Below are 23,785 nucleotides of genomic sequence, written 5' to 3' on the forward strand. Positions count from 1 at the left end.
TGCGCGGGTCCAAAGCATTTGCTTCTTAAAGTCTGCCCCTCAAAAGTTTTCTTAAGAGCGAACGCAATTGGAATAAACTAAAACTCGTCAACTCTCAAGGCTCTCGAAATCAATTTGAATCGCACATAACAACTGCGACTGAAATTTCTAAGAAGTGCAGTTAACCGCAACGAGGAAATGGAAAACTCGTTTGTGGAAAAGCTCCGACATTCAAATGCAGTGGCGTGTTTTATTCTGGTCAAGGCTAAGCAGACAGACTAATTTTATAAATACGAAAATTAAATTCATTAAAAGAGCATGCCGACAACAAATAAGTGGAAAAATTCAGAATATCTTTAAACCAAATGAGGAAATGAAAAATGAAATAAAGCATTCAAGAGGAGTATAAATCATCTAAGTATATCATAACTTCTTTTCATGTGTTGATATACTCAATAAAAATATACAGTTCTGCAACAATGTGCCAAAAATTTATCACAAATTGTACTAATTTAAATAACAATTGTCAAAGTACTACTTAAAGTTGTACCAAATATTAAGCTTATTAAAATTATAACTTTTGTTTCCGCTTAGCCTTCGCATTATCTCTTACCCCGACTAAGAAGTTTTCCTATAATCATCGATGTCGACCAAGAAACTTAAGATGGGGCGTGGATTGCCCCTGGCGGTGGCATAGTTCTCGAGCACTTTGCATTTGCCACAGACATGGCCTTGCCGCTGTTCGAAGTTGTTCGAAGTAATTGAACAAGCCTCACCTTGCAGCAAACAGCCTTCGAGGAAATAGGAGGAGGCAACACCCCTTTCATTCCTCTCAAGCACCCATAATCTATCAAGGAAACTGCAGTTGCAAACGCAAGCAGTGCAGAGCACAAAACAAATTAAAAAACTAATAGAATAGAAAAAATATTTAAACTTGTCTACTAACCCTTACTTCGCCTAAAATCAAGTTTAACATTTACTTAGGCATATTTCAGAAATAATTATATTTTAAATCAAAATAATATTGGAAAAATATTAAACAGTACATACAATTCGGTGGAACTATATTTTAGTTATTTAAATTCAAAATTTATTTTTTATTCATTTCATTTCTCAATACCAAACTTTTTTCCCCGTGGATGAATAAGGAAAAGTAGTGAAATCTCTTTTGCTCACTGCAGGGCGTTCGTGGTCATGCTGTTGATGCCTCGCCTTTTCATGGCGGACTTTAGCAACTTAACAGATCATTGGTCAGTGGCTGTGGCAACGGAGAGGGGTTGAGTCCACAACCTGCCCCCCTTTTCGGTAGCTGAGTGTGCCACGTGGCAGTGTGGTCAGCAATTGATTCCCGCTCAGCAGTCGATGTGCACGGCAGCGCGCTTAGCGCTTTCATTCAATTAGCCATGTCCACTGATTTACGAACCGGGCTTCAAGTGGTGGCAGTGGCCAACGGCCAGTGGCCGGTGGAGATGCGGCATCCTGAGCCGGGGCTCGGTGACAGTAATTAATGGGGCAAGTTCCAAGTTCCAAGCCGGATATGGACGGCATCCAAGAGCTTCGTCATCGTCAGGAGCGTCACACCTCACTGACTGGGCCAAGTCAAATAAATAAAGCAGAGCTAACGAAATAAAATCTCACAACTAAAAACTTATTTCATTAGCAATTTCCATCAAAATCATGGCTACAAAGATGCCCGGACATTCGGGCCACTCGATGCGTCGCTCAATTTAATTCAACGCTAATAAAAAACCATATAAAGCGAAATTCACTGAGGATTGTGTGGCCATTGGTGGAAGTCGTCTGGACAACACCTCCGCCGGCAGCCGAGTGTTAATCCTGACGCAGTCACAATGCGGCGAGTGAGCAGTCCCTGAAAAGGACATCGCAGCCCAGGACCCGCAGAAGGCAGAAAGGAAAACTTGGACATAAATAAGAAAAATAAAACAGCAACGGAAAAGTTTATGGGCAACATTTTTAGTTGCGGTCGAATGAATACAAAAGTGTATTCCATGAACAACACACATTAATACGCACACGGGAGGGGCGAGTGGATATATATATATAGAACTAGAAGTAGAAGTAGAAGTAGATGTGAAGTAGAAGAAGCAGGAGACATGGCAACATTTATTATATATCACAAGTGGCCCACAAGATCCCGGCGCCCATTGTTGGTTGGCCCTGCTCTGCTGTCGTACTTTTATTATTATTGATGACAATTTTGAGCAAACAATAAAAAGAATAGTCGGCCGACAACATCAACATCATCAGCCTCAACATCTGCCAGCTTTCGGTCCTTCTGACCATCTAAGTGACTTGTGCCGGGGTCACTTGCCAGCCAACAACATTAAACTAAACATAATCAAAATAGGAGAAAGCGGATCGGAGTGATATGGGGGACTGAACACTGAGCTAAAACTTTTTAAAACAAAGGCTGTTCAAAAAAGTGTACAACCAAAAATTTGGATATACTTATTAAGCGATTTCATGTTACAAAATCAAATTTTTTCAAGCTAAGAAGGTATAACTTTCCTTTCAAGCTACTTAAGTTCCTTAAGACGAATTTTTTAGAGTGTAGAAAGTAGACTGGGCAGAATGGTGAAGTGTGACCGAGAACTTTGAGACAATTTATGGGCGCGAAAACTTTTGGCATTTCCTTAACAAACGACAATGCAGCTGCCAATTGCCAAAAGCCGCGCCACAACTAGTAAGTGAGTATAAAAATGTCAATAACAAAATAAATTAATGTGAGCGGTTTCCATCCCACGGAAAAATTACTCTACCCGAAAAAAGTGGCCAGTTTTTGGAAAAGTTGCTCGTGCAGGGGAAAATATGAAAGAAAATTTCATTAAGATGGCAGCAGCCGACGAGCCAAGTTGCTAAAAGTTAAGGGGTTATATACCTTTTTTATTTTCAAAAAATCGAAAATTTTTTTATTGTTTTATCTTAAAGAACAACTCTTTGAGAATATTTTCTCAAATTTTCATAGAGATTCGAGCAGTAGAAAAAAGTTACAGCGCTCCTAACCGCGCGCCTCGTAGCGGCTAGAACCGGAACTTGAAACTTTAAACGCGAATATCTCGAAATGGTGTTTCTTGAAAAATGACTTTGCGGTGATAACGATTGGCGGAAAACTACTGAGCCGATTTACTTCAAATTTTTTTAAATGTTCGTAATGAAATTGTCTTGTGCTTGAACGATCGACTTTTCACGCAAAAATTTTTTTTCGCCGAAATTAATTTTTTTGTGAAATTTCTAGAGACCAAAAAGCTCATTTTTAGCATAAAACGTTCCCGTATGCATAAAAAAATAAAAAATTTTTAAATCGTTCGTTCAAGCACAAGATATTACTCTAAACTAATGAAATTTTTTTACTTTTATGGTTTCAATTGACCGGTTCGACCAGGAGCGTTATCACCGCAAGGCTCTAAAAAAAAAAGGCCTCTAAGGGAAACAGCCACCCCTTAAAAACTAATTGATATTTTTCCACGAAATTTTGCACAAACATAGTTAATAAAGTGTACTATCAAAAAATTAAAACACCCGTGTAATTAAATAATTTCTACATACCTACAAAAAAAATCCGAACTTTCCTCTTTTTTTTCGACAAAGAAGGTATATAACCCCTTAATCTAGCAAAGTTTTTGGACAGCCAAATTTTTCAGTTGCAGAAGTGTGTGTGTGTGTGTGCATATGTGTGACCCTACATGGCCAAAATGAATCACCCACAGGTAACACATCTAGATGGTTGATTTGCCTTATCTAATCTGATTGAATGTATTTGAATATATCCGCAAGATGATCTGCTCGAATGCTCGCAAACTTTATCTGTCTTGGAAAAAATTATAAAGATTTTTCCCGGACTTGCTAGCATACAAGGATATGTGCTCCATCAATTTGGCGCTTCATGCGGCAGGCAGCGGTGCACTTGCCACTTTCCACCGAGCTCAGCTCATGTGCTACTGACACATTCAATTGATTAACCCAAGCCACAACGCCGCCGAAGGAAAGTTTTCGGCCAAAAACCTGGGGCACTGGATACTGGATGCTGGAGCGGAAGCTCATTGCAAGGCAAAGTTAATTTTGAATCGTTTATCAAACAGCGTGGAGCTGGGAACTTGAAGTGCATGTGCTGGCAGGTTGCCATATTCGAGTACCTGACTCTGGAATTTGACTAGAAAAAAAACTATAACCATGTGCGGATCCTGCACACACACACACACATACAAACATATATGGGAAAAACTTGTCGGCGATGGTGCCTCAGCTATTTGTCAAATTTGACTTGACTTCGGTTGCGCTGGGCCTGGTGCAAATTGATGAAATGAGTTGTGAAAATTCACGGAGCATATATATAGTACACACATGCATAAGTTGATGGAATCAATGCGCCAGGTAGAAAAATAAACGGAACGGAAAATAAGCCAATGTTAGGCAAACAAATGGTAATGGAGGAAATCGAAGGCCATCAAAGAAAAACATCGTCAATGCCGTTTGCCGTCTAAAACTTTGAAATGATGAAGTGGTAGTTGGCAAAGAAACTATTTTGGCTGATTTCCACGGCATCCAGTCAATACTAAAGTCACTTAACACGCTCCAAATCCTAGTGCTCGATGCTCAAGAGAGCAGATTTCATATATGCATATACCTAGTACATATGAATTATCCTTGACACGTATTAGCCGCTGCCACTAGCTGCTGAGGTGTAATCGTTTACCGCTCGAACGGATTGGTAAATGAGGCGACATACGGCTGCACTGCTAGAAAAATGTTGACAATTCGGGAATACTCTAAATTATTTTAGAAAAAATATAAAAAGGGTTCACGCAGAAAAAGTTTGTGAATAAAACTCTTTTCTTTTTTTGAAAACTGTTATGCTGCATATTACATATTGTCAAATTATATATAAGCTCAGTTTTTCAGCTTCAAGCCAATACTTAATCCAAAGTGCACGTTAACCCTGTGAAATAGAACCACGAGTCCTTCGGTTCCAGGACTACACATTCCCGGCCAATCAGCCATTGGCATTCAAGTGGCTGTCGCTTTATGGTCAGGTGTCTCAAGATGCACGGCTCTTTGGGGCAACTCCATTTGGCAGGGCATTGTAATGAGCTCGTGGCGCGGAGGTCCTTGCAGCACAAAGGCGCAACAAAAGGAGGGCGGCAAACAAGGGCTCCTGCTGCTGCCGCTAACTACGCGCATTTTCCGATCCATTTATCACAGCAGCACAGCCTCCGTTGGGCAGGACTCGAAACCAAAAGCGGGATTTTAAGCGATATCCTGCCAGACGATCGTTGGCAGAGCTCATTGTGCTCCTACTGTTCCCGCTTCTGCTCCTCCCGCTCTGCGCTTCTGTTTTTATGTGTGTGTATGTGTATGTGTCTGTGTGTGTGTGTGAAGTGTGCGCGAGTTAACGGGAAATCGCAATAAATGCGGCAAATGTGTTGCTTTGTGTGCTGTTAAACGCATTTTTATAGAAATTGCTTTCATGCCAGCCATCCGCGGGAAAAGCGGGAAAAGCAGAGAAAGCGGGAAAAGCAGCTCCCATTTGTATGCAATGCCCCTTTTTTTCCCTCCCAGCTATTTCTTTTTTCACTGATTGCACTTTATGCGAGTCCCCCTTTTGTGTGCATGGGGTGTACATGCAAGGCAGTCGGTCTTTAGTGCACATTTCCATGACAAAAGCTCACCAATTAGCGAGCGTTTAATGCAAATGTTTTCGATTGCCACATAATCGCTGGCATAGAAGGCCTTTTAATAAGTTAAACGTCCAGGACAATGGCAGCAGGATACATTGCGAGGATGATTGCTATGGCTACATCTACAACTACAACTACATCCTGACAGACTCACCGAAATTAACTGGAGTGCGACAGTTCGTTGCTGCTGCTCCGGCTGTCGTAAAACTTTTATTATGCATGCATAGAGAACTCGGCGATGGCGATGGGGGGTCCAACCTACAAATAACTGAGCTGCCTTATATAACAGGCGGAGGCAAATACAGACGCACCTCGGGGAGCGACAGACAGGTCCCAAATGTTTGGTCAAAATGGGTCAGTGCCACCATTAGCTCGGGAAACTGGAACACTGGCGGCGCACAAGGCGAGATTAGTACACGTACACATACACACACAATCACACACACACAGGCACACCTGGCATGCCGCCCAAGGCTGTTTTACATATGGCATGCATGTGTGTGTATGTATGTGTGCAAGAGGGATGGATCTCCATGGAGGTCCTGGCATTCATTATTTAAAGTGGTCATCTTTGCTCAAAATTTAAGATACACAAGCATAAATCAAATAAACATAATGACAAGCTTGTTAAATAAAATCAAACATACTGAAATTAAAAAAATAAATTATTTGAATAAACAAATAAGTGAAGCAAGTAAAAAATTTGCATTTTTAAACATAAAAATAAAATCAATAGTATAAGAAACTTATGCAGAAATATAGATACATTATTTTGTAAAAAGTAACCACAAAAATAGGTCACCAGTGCGTATGAGTAATAAATTATTTGGCTTCACATAACAGCACAAAACAAAAGTTTAAAGCTTTAATACGAATTTATATATTATTAACTGTTAATTCTGAAACCCAACATCCCAAGGTCCACTTTAACTCCACACTGATGCCCACACAACTGGGCAGCTCATTAAATTTTTAAATTTCAACCAGATAGCCGGGCAAGAAGCTGAAATCATCAACTCTCAATGAATTGCAAACGGCAAGACCACAAAGCAATTTACACAAGCGAATGCAGTGGAGGCCATAAATTAAAGGCAAATGGTGGAAATGGAGTTTGGGGTAAAATGAAAGGGGAAAGGGGAAAAGGGAAAGAGAAGGGGAAAGCCGTGGTGTTTTTCACATTCAAATTTCCCGCATCCAAACAAATCCGGGCTGAATGGTGGTTGCCGGTCCATGAAAGCAGAGCCAAAAATATATAAAAACCGTTAAGAGAAAGAAGGCCAGCGGAATAAGAACAAGCGAGTAAAAAAACTCAGTCTACAAGGGTTAACATGAATGACCGACCGGCAAGGCAACCGCAACAATTTCAACAGCCAAGCGCAACTTAATTTCAATATAAATAAATAAAATGCGCAGAGTTACTTCTCGCTTCTGTTTGTTTTCGGTTGTTCCTGTTTCTTTTCTTTTTAGATTCCTTGCCGAGCGAGTGAATACGACTTTCGATACATCAGAAACGGGCAGCTGCAGCGGAAAGTCGGAGAGATTTCGCCTAGATTTGCCGCAGTAGCTGGCAAATATCATTAGATAACGATATAACTACGACTTTCCTGGGCATGGCTCACACAAATAATCCCATTTATGTACTTATTGCCGCCACACATCCGGTCAACAAGTTGTTGTGTCTGCTCCAGGAATCCAAAGGCAGTCGTGTTCGCTTCTTCTCCCCGGCCTTTGTCATCGCCTCACAAAATACGGGTGGTGTGGGCAGGGGCATACGGACAGGACATGGCATCCCAGCTATGTGTCATTGAAATTCAATAAGGACAATTCCCCCACGCAGCAGGCGGTGGGCATTGGGGGGAGGGGGCGTGGCCGAACTCTGAGCTAACATTGTGGGGCCAAGACAACATCGTCTTTTGCTGGCCAATAACTTCTGCTTCATTTTCCCAATGCGCACACACTTGAAAAAATAATATTATCTTAATTAATATTGCAAAGCTGAAATTGTTTATCCCTCTGTTTGTATGTCTTACTTGTGCCCCCTTAATTCCCAAGTTCCTTTTTCTTTTATTTTTCTTTGATTCTTTGTTTTACATTTTTATTTGGTAAGGTTGTGTTGTTTATCTCAGTGCCTGAGAGTTGTCGCCTGGTTTCTGGTCCTGACCAAAGCCAGATGACTTTCGTTTCAGAGAAATTGATTTCCGCTTATGGCACTTTGCCTTTGCTTACATGTTGCTCGAAACCCACACAATGAATATTTATGTGTCGCACGCTCTCGCTCGCTCTCTTTCTCTCTCTTTCTTCTGCTCCTCTGTCCTTGTCATCGACATATAAAACTCAGATTATGTTAATGACTTCATTAAATCATACAGGGGTCGGACTTTCGGACATATAGACACATCTCCCAATTAATTATGTTTACTTAATTAAATTCCAGCCCCATCTTTTGCCATCTTATCGCCCTTTTGAAAGCCTTTCACAAATACTCGTAGCTTGCAGCGACGGCAAAGGTGCATAAATGTTTCCTTTTCAGCGCCAGTTTTCTCAAGTTGTTAATTGCTCATAATTAGACGCGGCGTACGCGGTGGCCAGAAACAAAAATGCTTTCAGCCGAGCCGCAACTTCCTGCCAAGCTAATTAAAGGACTCGCGCAGCAGTTAATGCGCTTTTAAAGGCATTTCGCAACGTCGCGGCCACAATAAAACTAATTGAAAGGAAAGTTGCTGAAAACCTAATTGCCTCGCCGAAAAAAGGGGAATATCTTAATCTTAATTGCAGTGCGAATTGCGAAATGCGGCAGGAAACTGGCATTATAACGAAAAGCAAAAGACGCTTTGACACACACGGCGTATGCGCAATGACGATACGCGTCTATATGCATTACTCGAAGCGAGTGCCAATCACATTAGGGTTTAATTGTCCTGCAAAGGCTGACCGCAACAAACCGGAGGCATGCAAATTAACTGCAAATATGTCGAAACTGTGGTCCTCGAGTGACCAACCCAAAGTTATGAACAAATTATTATCTACTTAGCATGGCTAACCACAAGCTGTCAGTTACTTAATTGAAGGCTAAAGAAGGGGAATGTGGTAGCCAGGAAATATAACCTGCCGGCGAATAAATCAATCTTTTGGCCCACTGTGCCAAGGCCCATGTGCACATGTGGTTAGTGATTGAGCTCTTCGCCTGTGCAACTGATTTATTGGCCACCGCAGAAAATTCGCTCAATATTATATTGAAACGTGCCAAATTGAATGCAATCGGGGGCCCAAAACGACCCGACTCGCAAAACAAAAGCACAACGAGACTCTGCATTTCGAAAAGCATGCCTAATTTTATACGGCAATCGCTCAGCCACATGTATTTTTCCATCCACCATATACCGTCCATCCAGCTTTCCATTTGGTCATCCAGCCCATGCCCACGAACACATCCCGCATGCACACCGTTCTTGAATAAATCGTGGTGTTGAGTGTGCGAAAACTGAAATTGCACTTCATTAAATAACCATCAAAACAACTCAATAAAATACTAAATTCCCGCTGTGAACACGAAACGAACTGCGGCCACTCAGTGAGGCATGTGTGCGCGATATACAAACTATAAAAATAAAACAAATGGTCTAAACTTTTTCAATTTAACTACGATTACATTGCGCGGTTCCGACCAAAACACACATACACATTCGCATATTTGGTTAAATTCTCGGAGGCTGCACAAGTAAATTCCGGCTGACTGATGTGGCAGTCATCAAGGACGAAGCATTTCCAACTCAAATGCACACTAATTTAATCAAATGCAGTCCATCAATGTCCCTGGAATTTGATGGGCAAGCTTCAGGCTGGCTAAAAGCCCTTATGGTATCGGTTACTATGCAGCAGTGCCAAATATGTCTATTTTCATCAGGACCGTCGTCAGTTTTCCATAATCGGAGGGGGTTTATCCAGGGGAGAGTCTGAAATACAAGCCAACAAACGTATGCAAATGCAAACTTAGTTACAGAACTTAAATGTCCAGTATGGCTTATTCTTAGTCAAGAAGTACTAAAACCACTCAAAAAGGCAGTAAATTGATTCATTTTGTTTTGTGTGTGAAGACTTCCTAATTAAATAAACAACTAGATTAGTATCTAAAAGATACAACCAACTAAATTTCAATAAATTTCTATTCTCCGTAAAATTGAATATAATGTTTAGTTACGCTTCGAATCATTTGAATAAAATCATTTCAATTAAGAAGCAGACACAATGCTTCTCTAGTCAAACGCATATTTTTTCCGTGCTTATCCATACGAACCGCCAATCGATTAAACCCACAACTTTTCTTTGATGTCGAATTCTATTTGTGCTCGGGCCGTGACCTCAAGCAAAATCCCACTGAAGGGCAAAATTCATTAATAATTCGGCAAACGTTAAAGACACAAAGTCAGTGGCGCGCCATAAACGAAAGACAAATAAATGGCAGAAAACTTGAAATGAAATGTGAGTGGACATTCCGACTTGTGGCTTTTGTTGCTTCAACTTCAACTTTTCGCATTGTTTTGCGGCATTCTTTCTGGCAACATGCAGCAATTATTAAGATTAATACTCCTAATATGATGAGCCTTGGCCGCAAAAGCGTGACCGAGATGTGTGAGGCCAAGCTGATGTGTTTTTAATGAGTTCAAGCAGCAACGGAAGCAGCAGCAATTAAGGCACATTAATTAATATTAAATATTTCAATGGCAATTAAATGCTATAATTCCTAGATAGCCCATAGGAAAAGCCGCAAAAGCCGCAAGCAGAAGATGGAAAAACTTTTCGGACGGCCAAGAAAATGAAATTTTCATTAGCCGCAGAGGCCAAATGGATTTTTGCCCGCCGCCATCCACTATCCACTACTTGCCATTCAAATTTGGAGTGGAAAGTTTTCAACTTAGCCCAAACAGGACACATGTTACAAAATTAGCAAATAAATTTCAAGAGGAGCCAAACTTGCTGCGCGCATTCCAAATGCAAATGAAATGCACGCGATTGTTGATGGTTGAGAAGGGGGAATAAAGGGGAACCTAACTAAAGTGAACTGAACTGAACCGAAACGAAAGGAACCGCAACCCGCGCTGCATTTCTTATGACCGAGGGCAGGAAAATATTTTCCAAGGCATTTCAATTTGGCCCCGCAATACGCGTAATTGAAATTTGCATTTGTGTGGGACGTTGGGCAAAAACAAAACCGAAAAGAAAATCAAATGAAAACGGAGGTGCTGGTGGCCAAAAAAAGCAAAAGAAGTTACGGAGGAAACTCCGTCGTGAAGAAAGACCAATTAAGAGCCGCGGCGTGGAATTTTGATTGCGGTTTGCAAATTTCTAGCAGGCCAGTCCAGGAATCTCGCAAAGAGGCTTCACACGCGGCTCGTCCTGGAGGAAAAGGTAATGAAAAAATGTACTTTTCCATCGATTCCCTTCCATCTTCTCTTGTTGGTCACTTTTCAGCACATTAGGACTGTTGATATTTATTTAAAAGAAGCCGGAACAGGGACCTTGCCAGCGTTGACATTCAAGTCAATCGAAAAGTTTACAAAAAACGCGAGGCTGTGTCCTCGGTCACCTGAGTCAACAACTCAGCCTGTCCCTCCATATTGAAACAAGGCAATGAAATGCCGCCAGTTACTTTTGCCAAGAAATTCCAAAAAAGTTGTTGAACTGGTAAATAAGTGGGGAGGAAAATATAACTGAACAAAAATTTTGAGACTTGAAACTCTGATTAAGATATAGATATGATTACAACATAATTAAATTCTTAATATTTAAATTTTAATTTTATTTTATAAATATCTTAACCCACCATACATAAATCCCTTTGGATTACCCCTTAAATCCATGTTATGAGAAAACACTTAACTCATTTTCTGGCAACTTCTTCTCCAACAATGTAAGCAAATATTTAGTTCTGCATAAAAAATCAGTAAATAAAAGGGTTAAAAATGCACAGTTCAAATTATAAATTCTAATTCCAAGAATTTAATCATGTATGAGAATTTTTCCTGTGCTGGAAAAAATGTCTTAAAAACTTTGGGAAGACACAACCCGCGACCTCCGGACCGCAAATTGTTTTAAGCCATGGATTGGACAAAAAACACCAGAAGCAGCACAAACAGGCGGCACATTTCCAGGAATAAAGCCAAAGGACTAGAAGGAGGACTGGGCCAGGAGAGGAACGTCAGTTCGCATTAGGCCCTCAACTATAGCCAAGGCCAAGTTTTGGGGCCGAATCTGTGGACCAACATCGACGGCTGAAAGGCAATGGAACCGTAAATTCTATTGCATGACTTGATTAAATTCGCATGCAACGCTGACCGGCAGACCCCTCCGTTCACCCAGCCAGGATTCAGGACCAAACACCCCCCAGACCACCCACAAGGACCTTTCCCCCACAAATCCTGCCCCCCATCAGTTCAAACAAAAGGGCAGCGACGTTGCCAACTATGCCATAGCTGAAATTTCTTGGCTATTTGCAAGCTGCCTTGGCTCATGGCTTCTGTTTTTGCCTGCGGACCTTGCCTTTTTCCTTCGACCATTTCCTCATTTTAACGTTTTAACGTGACTTAATGAAGTTTCAGTGTCACAGCAAAAGCTGCTGCTGCTGCTTCTACGTTTGCTTCTTTTTCTCCGCCTGTTAATTTTATGATGGATTTTGTGCAGGACGCGCCATAAGAAACTTTGAACTTTAATAAGTATGTGTATGCAAGCATTTAACTTTGCCATCGTTTTGTAGATTTTTTCCTCATTTTCTCTATATTTTCTCTATACAAATTTTTTTATATTTTTTGACCACCCCTACTATCGAGCCATGTTAAGCTGGCTGGCTAGCTGGCTGGCTTCTTTTCTATGGGAACTTTGCTAAAATATGCTTCACAAGACTTGAAAGCATTTGAAGTAATGAAAAAGAAGCGAAAAAAATTGCATCCAACAAGTAACCACGCACACACACACACACACACACACACTCGAAAAGTGGTTTCCCGGGGAGGGGAGAAAATGGGGGGAGGGGGTGTAACTATACAGCGAAGCTGCGCAAAATTTAACGAAGCTTAACCTCATTCAATGTGAAAATACACTTTACGTGTACTTTGCGCTGTCATTTCGGGCGCAACTCGAGCAGCAATTGTGCAAATACTTTGTGCCGAAAGTGCGGTGACGAGCGGGTGGGCGTTGCTGGTGAAAGGGGGCGGGGCCAGGGTGAGGTGTATATGGGCGGCGATGCCAGCCAGGTGAACTTTTCAAACTTAAATGCAGAGCAGAATGATGAATGATCCAAAGATGCTCGGCTAGCAGCCCAAAGAACTCACTTTATCTCCTTGTTTCGCTTTCGACTTTCTCTTTGTCGGTGAGGCAATATTTGATTTGCAGCTAGAGGCAAGTACACATGGAAAAAAATGATAAAAGAACCAATAGTAAAGCCCTAAAAAAGAAGGGGAAAAGTAAGAAAACAAAAATATTCGCTAGGAAGACTTAAAATCAAGACCATAAATACATTTTTATTCTTTTATTGTTACCATAAAAAATCTTCAATAAATTCACAAATATTTTTAAGTGCACACTAAAATCGCGAAAAATCCTTTTCTCTCAAAGGTTCTTTAAAATTGAATTACTTTGGCCCCAAAGTGCAGTGCCAGATTTACTGACTGACTGCATGTGATGGGGGCGTGGCAGGTACATTATGCAAGAGCATCGATACCAAATGTCGTCAGCTCCTGCGAATTGAAAACTGAAAGTGCAGCAACCTGAGATCTGAGGCGAGTCTCATATGACCATAGCAACTCCGGCAATTGCACTTGGCAAAGACCGCACCGCAAGCACATGAAACGCACGTCACTGAGCGTCACCATTTGTGCAATCAAACATCCAAATGGCCGCGACATTGACCGCAAGCTTCCACAGTGTGAAATCTGATGCGGCTGGGAGCCAACCGGCAGACAGTGACCAAAACCAGATAAAAATGTGGCGAAAAATGGAATGAAATTCAAGCAATTGTTTCCTCAATTAAAGCCTTTGAAAAGTAAAGCAAAAATGCATAAGTGCTTTCTGCAACTGAAGTTCTTACATGTTGATTTGGTTTGCACTTAAATGAAATTGAAATTGAAAGCCTTATAAAAACATAAAAATATGTGTGATGGATTCATTTAGTGATAGTTCACCGCATTTTTGCTGATAAATTAATTTATATAAGATTAGGAAACCACCTCCACTTGAACCACTGTTGATAGGTCGATGTTCATCGCGGCACAGAGATTGCGGTGGCGGTGGATTTCGTGATTGCGGATTGTGCTGACAGCGAATCGCCTCACTTGCATCTGAAAGGGACAATCTGGGTGAAAGTGAGGGCCTCCACTTACACAATCCGTTGCCGAGTGCCAATGAACTTCAAGTGGAGGAGGACTATCCAATTACAAGTAGTAGCAATAGTGCGCCCTATGCGTTTTGAAGGGAGTGCGTTATAAAAACACCAACGCGACGTCACAAATTTGCATTTCAAAGCGGAGCAACAGCCGCGCCGGCTGAATCGCAAAACACGCACCCCGCTCGAGGATTTGGACACAGGAGCAAGCCCCGAAAGCACACAGGCAGCCATGAGGCCTCCGAATTGTGGCCAGGGCAATGGCCCACTTGCCAACAGTTCATTAATGATCTATGCATTAATGTGGCTCTCGTTGGCGATGACAATGGAGGCCATAGATGCCCCACTGCCGCTTTCGCTGGCGGAGTTGCCGCTGGAACATGGCAAACACCATTACCAGGAAACTGGTGGCGAATCGTTGCCGGGATTAGCAGGATATACGCGAAATTATTATGGCACCACTGACACTGCAAGGACCGATGACTTGGCAGCATATGGAAATTATGCTCACAAGCTCCTGGCCACCCTGCAGCATCATCCTCTCCACGAGAATACCCATTCCAGTGGCGGCTCCCTGGGAACCACCGCGAATGGCTTTGTGCCCTTCTACTACAACAGCCAACTGCACTCGCAACTCACCGAGAACGAGGATGAGCCGCGTCGCAACCCATCGGCCAATATCGATTTTGTCATTAATGCGGCAAATTATGAGCCAAATACCGCTGGCTATGAGCACGATTCTCGCCAGCACTTCGACAGCTATGCATATCGTCCGCGGGTGCAGTTTCCCACGTCGCCTCCCAGTCATTACCATTTCGAGCAAATTTCCAATTATCGCGACAACCGACAGCAGCAGCAGCAGGAGCATCAGGAACAGGACGCGGAGCTGGATAATTCCCGCATCTATGAGCGACTCAAAGAGCTGCAAAAATTGGCCAATCCAGTTAAGCGGCAGCAGGAGCAGTCCTTATCCAGTCACCATCAAAGTCAGGAGTTGCCAGCAAGACACCAACCCCAAAATCAACAATTGGAAACTAGGCAACATCAGCAATTGGAGGGTAGACAGCTGCAACATTTGCCATACCAACAGCAACACTTGCAGCAGCAACAGCAATCGCACCAGCAACATCCTCAGGATCATAGTCAACACCAGCGATTGGGAGTTGCCCAGGATCAGCAGTTGTTGTACTCCCACAAGGTTAGCCAAATTGCCGATTTGCCAGGCATAACCACCAGTGTCCACCACACTCCGGATAGCAGAAAAGCAGTCGCTGGAGTGCCACTGGCCAAACACATCGAGATCGCCAAGAATGTGCCAGTTACACATTACCAAAAACAACACATTCCCTATAAGCAGACCGTCCAAGTGCAAGTGCCTCGTACAGTGATCGCTGCCATACCCAAGCCACTGCCCATCAAAATACCGGTGGCCCAAACCGTGGCGGTTCCCCAGATGCAAGAGGTCAAAATTCCCATCGAACGGGTGAGGCCTGTGCCCGTGGAGCGACCCATTCCCTTTGTGGTGGAGCGCAGGGTTCCCTACCGAGTGGAGAAGCCCGTGGTCTCGCCAGTTTACTATCCGTATCCGGTGAAAGTGCCAGTGGTGCGCACGGTGGTGCACAAACAGCGACCCCACTACGTTGCACCCGGATGGAGTGCCACCAACAACCACCTGCTGGGCTAAACTCAACATCGAATTTAACTTCCACTGTGTTTGCATACAATGTTAAGTCCCAAATAATGAATTCTTTACCTGGTTGAGGGAAGCTTAAACCCTCAACTTTTAAATATCCTTTCATTAAGTTTTCTTTTTTTTTAGAAGTACAAATTACAGTTTAAATGTAAAGGTTATCATTTAATAAAACTGTTAAAAAAATCTCAAATCTTTTTTGACTTGACATGCGAAAGGCCAAAACAAAAAATCTTATTACAAGTTTTAAGAATTATGGCACATTTAAAACGGATAAAAATTGGAATAGGAATTTGGCATTTTGGGTCTTCTTTGTGCAAACTATCGGAAAATTAAAAAAATCTGACATAAACAAGGGCCAAAAATCGGACCATCATCGATTTGAAAAATCTTAACGCAGAGCGATCAGGAATTCCATCGCAAACATTAAAAGGTATGCCAATAAGAGATCGGATAAAAATTGTCCGAGTTATATTGGGTTGGCAAGAAAGTCATGTCGTTTTTTTTAGTAATCGTTTTTAATCTAATTTATTTACGACTAATCGAGCACCAGGGTCACACTTATCGTTTTAAAACTTATTGTCTTAGGTACTATCGTCGAAAATTTGGTAATTATTCGATAACATTTGTGAAAGCTATAGCAAAGTAAACATGGAGGACCAAAGTGAGCATTTTCGGCATATTTTGCTTTTTTACTTCCGAAAAGGAAAAAAAGCGGTCGAAGCTCGCGAAAAATTGTGCGAAGTGTAAGGTAAAGATGCCATGAGTGATCGCCAATGTCAGCGCTGGTTTGCCAAATTCAGGCTTGCAGATTTTGGAGTTAAAGACGCCCCACGTTCTGGTCGACCATTGACGAGCAATTCAGGCTTTGCTGGATGAAAACCGGCGTTATTCAACGCGGGAGATGTCAGAGAAGCTCAAAGTGTCGCATACAACGGTTGAAAACCATTTGAAGAAACTTGGCTACGTAAGCAAGCTCGATGTTTGGGTTCCGCATAACTTAAAGGAAATTCACCCAACTAAGCGTATCAACATCTGCTATTCTCTGCTGCAACGGATTAAAATCGATCCTTTTTTGAAGCAAATCATTACTGGCGACGAAAAGTGGGTTGTTTTCAATAATGTCCAACGAAAAAGATCATGGAGCAAGAAAGATGAGCCAGCCCAAGCCACATCAAAGGCCGATATCCATCAGAGGAAAGTTATGCTGTCTGTTTGGTGGAATTGGAAGGGTGTAGTGCACTTTGAGCTGCTGGGACGGAATGAAACCATCAATTCAGATGTGTACTGTCGCCAGCTATTCAATTTGGCGGAAAAAATTAAAGAAAAGGAGCCGGCACTAGCTAATCGCAAGGGTATAGTCTTTCACCATGACAACGCTAGGCCCCACACATCTTTGGTCACTCGGCAAAAATTAACGGAGCTGAATTGGGAAGTGCTACCACATCCACCTTATAGTCCGGACTTAGCACCTTCAGATTACCATTTGTTTCGCTCTCTTCAAAACTCTTTGAATGGTAAAAACTTTGATTCAGATGACGCTGTCGAAAACCACTTGTCTCGATTCTTTGCTGGAAAAGACCAAAAGTTCTTCGAGCGCGGAATTAAGCAGCTGCCCGAAAGATTGTCATTAGTGGTCGAACAAAACGGCCAATACATAATTGATTAATTATAAGTCCTGATATAAATAAATCATCTTTAAAAATATTGAAAAAAAAAAAAAAACGACATGACTTTCTTGCCAACCCAATAGGAAAAATCTGACATGATCAGAGGTCGAAAACTGGACCATCACCGATTTAAAAAATCTTAACGCAGTTCGATCAGGAATGCCATCATAAACTTTTAAAGGTATGCCACTTTGAGATCGCATATAAATTGCCCGAGTTATGGCTACTGGAAGTGCTAATTTGGGTATATCTACATATCTATCCGAAAATTCGGTTGTTTTCGTTCACCTTTGTGCAAGTTATTCAAAACGCTATAACTTTAACTTTTAACTTTTAAAAGGTATTGTAAACGATTATTCTTAAAAACATTCTTATGTCCTCCGACTGTTAAAGTATTTTACGTTTAGCCCTACAGTTTGAAGCCGCTGACCCCGGGCAGCCAGGCCAAAGTAATTGCAATTAGTGCTGTGGAGCAAGAAAAAAAAAGAAACAGACAGCAACTGCAGAGTTACTCCAGGGCTTCCAGCTCCAAGAACCCAACTCCAGCGAAACAAAACAAGACATTCTGGAGTCAAAGTTGAAGTCGGAGTCAGAAGGCAGGTCCTAGTCCCAAATGAAGAAAAGTAGCCGAGTAAAACTTTTTAATTGAGCTAAAATCCAACAAATGCGGCTAATAAATATGTATTGAAGTGCGATGGGCGAAAAAGGGGCGGGAAAGGGGGCGGTCTTTGGTGCAATGCAAAAGCAGCGAAAGTGCAAGAAAATGCAGCGGCTAATTGCCAAATGTAACTCCGGCAGCAACAACTTTTAACAGCAGCAGGAGCAGAAGGAGCAACAATGACGCACAAATAAACGCGACGTTCAACTTCAGCGGGGCGTTAACGAAACAGCAACAAAATTAGCCAAAAAGTAAAGTTCCGCGACCGTTGAAGAAAGTGTGGCAAGGATCGCGGGAAGTCGGGCTGGCAGTTTCTGGTGGAAAGTGCTGCAAGTTATTGCCGGCTAATGAAATTAACTCTAATTGACGTGGGAGCCGTTTTTGAAACAGAAATGAGTAACCAGTTGCGGAGTTTGAGGCACTCCATATAATGTTTAAAATTAAAGCGCAATTTGGTTTTTATTTATAGGGAAAATTGGCCACTACATTAAAAAACTATTGATTTATCAGCGGTTACATGCAAAAAAAAATTTAATTTTAATTGCAAAATTTTGTTTATTGGCTGACAGAAAATATAATTAGTCTCTCAGCTATAAAAAGAAAAAATAATTTTCATACAAATAAATAAAGTTTTGTTATAATAAATTCTGATTTTCCCTATGTAAATTATGACTTTTTTCACCGTGTAGTGGAATTTATCAATTTAATTCCCTGCTGGCCATATTATTAGCATTCATATGCCACGTAGCTATGCACAAGCTAACCACAAAGCGACGGAAACCAACTAAAAATCAAATATAATAAGCATGCGTTCAAATCAACGCTTGTCTGCGATTTTACATCTGCGAGCGTAAATAGTAAATGGAGCTTGCAGCGGGATAAATGCGCATAAATTCATAATTGCACTGCCCACATTAACCGCTTCGTTAGGAATTTTGCTCATCTGACCACTGGTCACCACAGTCGGCGGCAATGCCCATTGCAATGGGAACTGGCTGGTGAGGCCCAAATCCGAACAGGGAGCACCAGTCTGACGGGCCAATGACAAAAGCCACAAAACGCAATGAACATGCCGCTCCGGTCAGATAGGTGACCGCGAATCTGCTGATGAGACTCCTGCCTGTGTCCTTTTTACCCTGCCACTAACACTGACCTTTGCCATCTACGTCAATTCGTGAAATTGGATGCGATTGTCTGTCAAATTTCAGCCAAACCAGAGCCTTTCGATTATAATACGCCTACAGAAACACATATAAGATTTATTTACCTTTTTTTGTGTGTAGTAACCTATACTATAATCTATATTTAAGTATACTATATTCTATATACTATATTCTATATTTACATATTTTTCTGTACTCAACTCCTAAAAATTTGGCATATTGACCACTTGATTCACTGAGATGACCAACCAAAAAAGCGAGAGCTCTTAAATCAGGGTCTGGCATTGAATCCATTCATCTGCCCCGAAAATTCCAACCGAGTAAGGGCAACAAAATGGCTTTATAATTTCAGAAATGACTCTGCACTTTCGAGCAGGTAACCTAGGAAAAGGGCGACAAAGATAAACATTAAAAATTAATCAGCACTTTTGGCTCAAACTTTGATAATTGCCGGGCTGCCAAAATGAAGCCGAAAGCGTAAACAGCTACAAAAACGCCGGCGAGCGTTTAATGGTCGGAAAAGTGCGAGGGTGCCAGAAGGAGTCGTTTGAAAAATGACTGGCAACGGCCATCAGTTAGCGCGGCCAAAAGCAAAGTTTTAACCCTTTTTCGGGCAACCCCTTCTTTCTGGCCAAAGTTATGGATTGGGGAGCAGCCATTTTCGGGCGGGGAATTGATGTGCATCATAAAAATTTGCGACTCAGGTGGCAAGTTGTTATTTTTGATGTGCAGCGGCCACATTGACTCTCCTGATCATTTTAATTGACAAATGGCAAAGTTACGCGGTAGCTAAAGCACTTTACCCCGAAATTATCAGTATACAAAAGAGTTAAAAGTGGGTGATACTAGGTAGGATAACCAGGCGTATGAGTGATATTTCATGTTCACCATTTGATGGACTCCACCTTTTCTCAGCGCCTCACTCGCTCGTAAAGCGAAAATGCTTGGTATATCTTTTATGATTACCATAAACTATTTACTCAGAACTTTAATAACACTGTGCGACAAAATTTAACGAAATGTTTGTTTGAGTTACTTTTTTGATTGTTTTCGGTTAAGGGGCATAAGTTATGCACAAAAATATTTATGCCACCTTCTAAGTGATAGGATTTCTTTTTTTATGATAAATTTTATGAAATTATTATTATGAAAATATTTAACACAAAATATTATTTTTTTTTTACTTCCAATAAACTATTATTTTTTTTAAAAGTGAAATTTTTTTCTGATTTTTTTTGGCTTTTTCAGAGGTATCCTCGCGTAACAAGTTCCATACGTAGTCGCCCAGAGTATAGAGCTGGGAGAAAAAAATTTTAAAGCATTGTTATAAAAGCCTAACGGTATATTTGCTTAATACATTTTAATTAATAGATATTGAACTTGCATAAAACCCTTATAACGGTGAAAAAATATTTTCCCAATATGGTATTATAAGGCTGTGAAATATGCAAAAACACGCGTTTTGGGGACCTTTGAGTGTGCGTAGAAGCTGATTGGCTATTGATATTAACAAATCCAAAAACTTGTATTCTTATTTTGACTAGTAGAAGTGAAAAATAAGAAAAAATCAACTCAAACATTTTTTTGTCGCACAGTGTAATCTGGTGCGTGCAGCAGCAAAATGTTTGCAAGTATTTTATACGCTCACAGACACGCCAAAGGATTTATGTCGAGTCACAACATCCTGCAGGATCGTCTGGTGTTTTGCGAGTATACGAGTAGTGTACGATGTGTATGTAGGTTGTTTGTTTTGCTTGCCGGCTTTCCAGTGTCGTCTGGTGATGTTGACGCTTTTTACTCGCCGCCACCTCACCGCCACCGTCCTCCCGCCGGCAAAAGTTTGCCAACACAAACAGCTACTCAGGCGTATAATTGCCATTAAAGTGCGCTTAAAATGAGCTGAGAGACCCTCAAAACGAGCTGGTTTTATCGGGCTCAATACGTGGCAATGGAGTGCCGGAATGGCCGGGCCTTTATGCATAAGTACGAGTATCAATATTTCACAACTTGGTCCTTCGGGGGGTCAGGCAATTAAGTGCTGCAACTTTCGGTCGTTGGAATTTTTCATGCCGCATCATTTTCTGGAGTCGAGGAGCTCATCTGGCTCGCAAATTACCCCAACGAACGAAAGGGGTTTCGAGCTTATGTCCGCCTGATCTGAGATGTCCCTAATTGAAGCGCACTGACGTGTACTCTCGAATATCAGATTGCAATCCATTCTGGCCAGGCTCAGCTTAACGGCATCTTGCTTACATTTTTTTTCGGGGGGGAAAAACGAACTTGAGAGGGGCGACTCATTTTGATTGACAGCTTGTGCTGGAAAATGCAGAGATATGATTACCTTTAGCTAGCCTAGAGAATTGTCATCCCAGTGTCAGACGAGACAATGCTGAAAAAGCTACAGCAAAAGCAAAAGGCTTCAAAACTCAGCTGCAGTTGACAGCAGTCAGTTGAGAAATGAAACTAAATGGCTGAAAAGCAAACATTTCCAACACCGGATCATATTTCAAATTCAAACTGTGACCAGTCAGATGAGCTGCTGAGCAGAGCTGCTGAAGCTCCAAGCCAAGCACATAATGAGCAAAAATGTTTAAAATCAAGAGCAAAAACTCAGCAACACACACACACACACAAATACAAATAGACAACAAACTAAATGGGGGAAATGGGGGCTTAAATGCATAGCTGTTGACATGCTGACAGCACATTATTTACCTCGCAGCCAGGCCAGAAATTATGAACTCCGGCAATATTGCAGCGCGATGAGCTGAACCCCAGCGCAATATATAAATTCTGCTCATATATCCGTTTTTAATAAATTAGTTTGCAATTTGCCACGCCTGACTGGGTCGAAAGCCAGCCAGTGTACAAGAACAGCTGCAAAAGTTGCAACTACAACTACAAGTGCAGCCAAAGTGGCAACAAGGATGCGCTGGCAACCAAGAAGCTTCTTGGTAACAACACTCACCTTCGAGCCACACGCAGATACCCGCTTCGAGTGCCATAAAAGCCAAATGCACGGCAAAAACTATATAAGGTCGGTATGTATCATATAGCTGCGCCACACTTCCGTTGCGCAACGCCCACAACAGTCGTCCTGGCGAAATAAATGTCGGAACACACGGGCTTTGTTTCGAAGGACCTCCGTTGTATCTCAGTTATGCAACTGCAAAACAAGTGAAACTAAAGGGCGCCAAAGAGCCAAAGTTTATCGGTCGAGTACAAATTATGAAAGAAAACTCTTAGTCTGCAAACAACTATTTAAATTTAATTATTTGAAGTTGAAAAATGTAATATGTACCTTTAATTAGCACTCTTCAGATTTAAGTCTTAACAATTCAAACGGGAAGCTTATGCAAAATATGTAAACAAAGTGTTTACAAAGCCTCTGGTTACGGACTATAATTAAGTTAAAATTTTCCGGTTTATATTTAGATTCATTGCTTAAGGCTTATAAAGCTAGGGAATAAGGAATGTTTTCCTCTTACTTTGATTAATTCCCCTGTTGAGTGACCTTGCATGAAATTATTTGAATACAAGAATTAAAGCCCACGCCAACCATCTCTTTCGTAAATAATATTTAAATCAGCGTTGGCCGGCTTTAAGAGCAATTCCCATAAGCCAGTGGCAAGCTAATGCCGTCATTCAATGTCAGGCAATTTCCGGTGCGGCAAAAGCGAACCGAGCTCCCAACCTGGACGAGAATCATCGCAAATTCGAAAATTCCGCGAAGGGCATTGGCAAATTGGTAATTGGTATAACGTTAGCGGACAGGATGGGACAATCCCGCTTCCCACCAAGCAGATCCGATCCGAAAAGATGTCGAAATGGTGAAAAGGGAAGCGAGCGACCAGACGATGTGTAAATCATTTGAGCAAAACGTAGACATAATCCTGGAGCACGGGTATTGCGACTGTGCACGTGCCAGAGGCTTTTATTATTGTCTGCCCGTCTGCCCGCCTGATGCCGCCATTTCCTCCGAGCAAGGACCCTAAAAAATTCATAACATGTAGCGCCGCATATCCCGAAAATCCACACCCGAAGACGGCGACAATATGAGCGCCCATCAGCAGCCATCAGCGGCCAAGAGGATGCGACTGAGCCATCGAGCCACCGAGCCACCATTCCACTGCCAACAGCCAACAGCTAGCAGTCTTGTTGAGTGGCGGTCTTACGTAGCAATGACATGGGGGGATAAAAGTATCATTGCTTTTAGAGAGAGTCCTCGTCGCAGGCCTCCTTAGTGCCCCTAATGCCGCCAGAACCCGAAACCCAAGCCAAGAACAGACCAGACCGGGCCAGACCAGAAGGCCCGGCCAGCCATTGTGGCCACAATAAAAATTCGCATTCCCATTATATAGCCATCATTGTTGTTACTGGCGCTCGCACACCCCGGCAAATATACGAGGATATATTCCTGCCTAAATGGCAAAAGTGTGCGAGGTGCGGGTGGAGTGGGGGTACACAGAAAAAAAGGTTATTAAAAAAGATTATGAGCTTGGATTTCATAGAGAATATTCAGTTTAAGTAGACATTGTACCCTATTAAAATACAT

At 41.9% G+C, this 23,785-nt stretch overlaps 1 protein-coding gene across 1 annotated transcript; it reads left to right on the forward strand.

Annotated features, from left to right (window-relative positions):
* The first annotated feature begins 14,332 nt into the window (after positions 1-14,332).
* Positions 14,333-15,733, forward strand: LOC108095733 (mediator of RNA polymerase II transcription subunit 12). The gene has a single exon (XM_017196909.2). It carries the CDS (start codon positions 14,336-14,338, stop codon positions 15,731-15,733), a length of 1,398 nt encoding a protein of 465 aa, XP_017052398.1. The 5' UTR covers positions 14,333-14,335.
* Positions 15,734-23,785: the final 8,052 nt, after the last annotated feature.

This window comes from Drosophila ficusphila, unplaced genomic scaffold (genome assembly GCF_018152265.1).
Source record: "Drosophila ficusphila isolate 14025-0441.05 unplaced genomic scaffold, ASM1815226v1 contig_791, whole genome shotgun sequence".
Lineage (NCBI taxonomy): Eukaryota > Metazoa > Arthropoda > Insecta > Diptera > Drosophilidae > Drosophila > Drosophila ficusphila.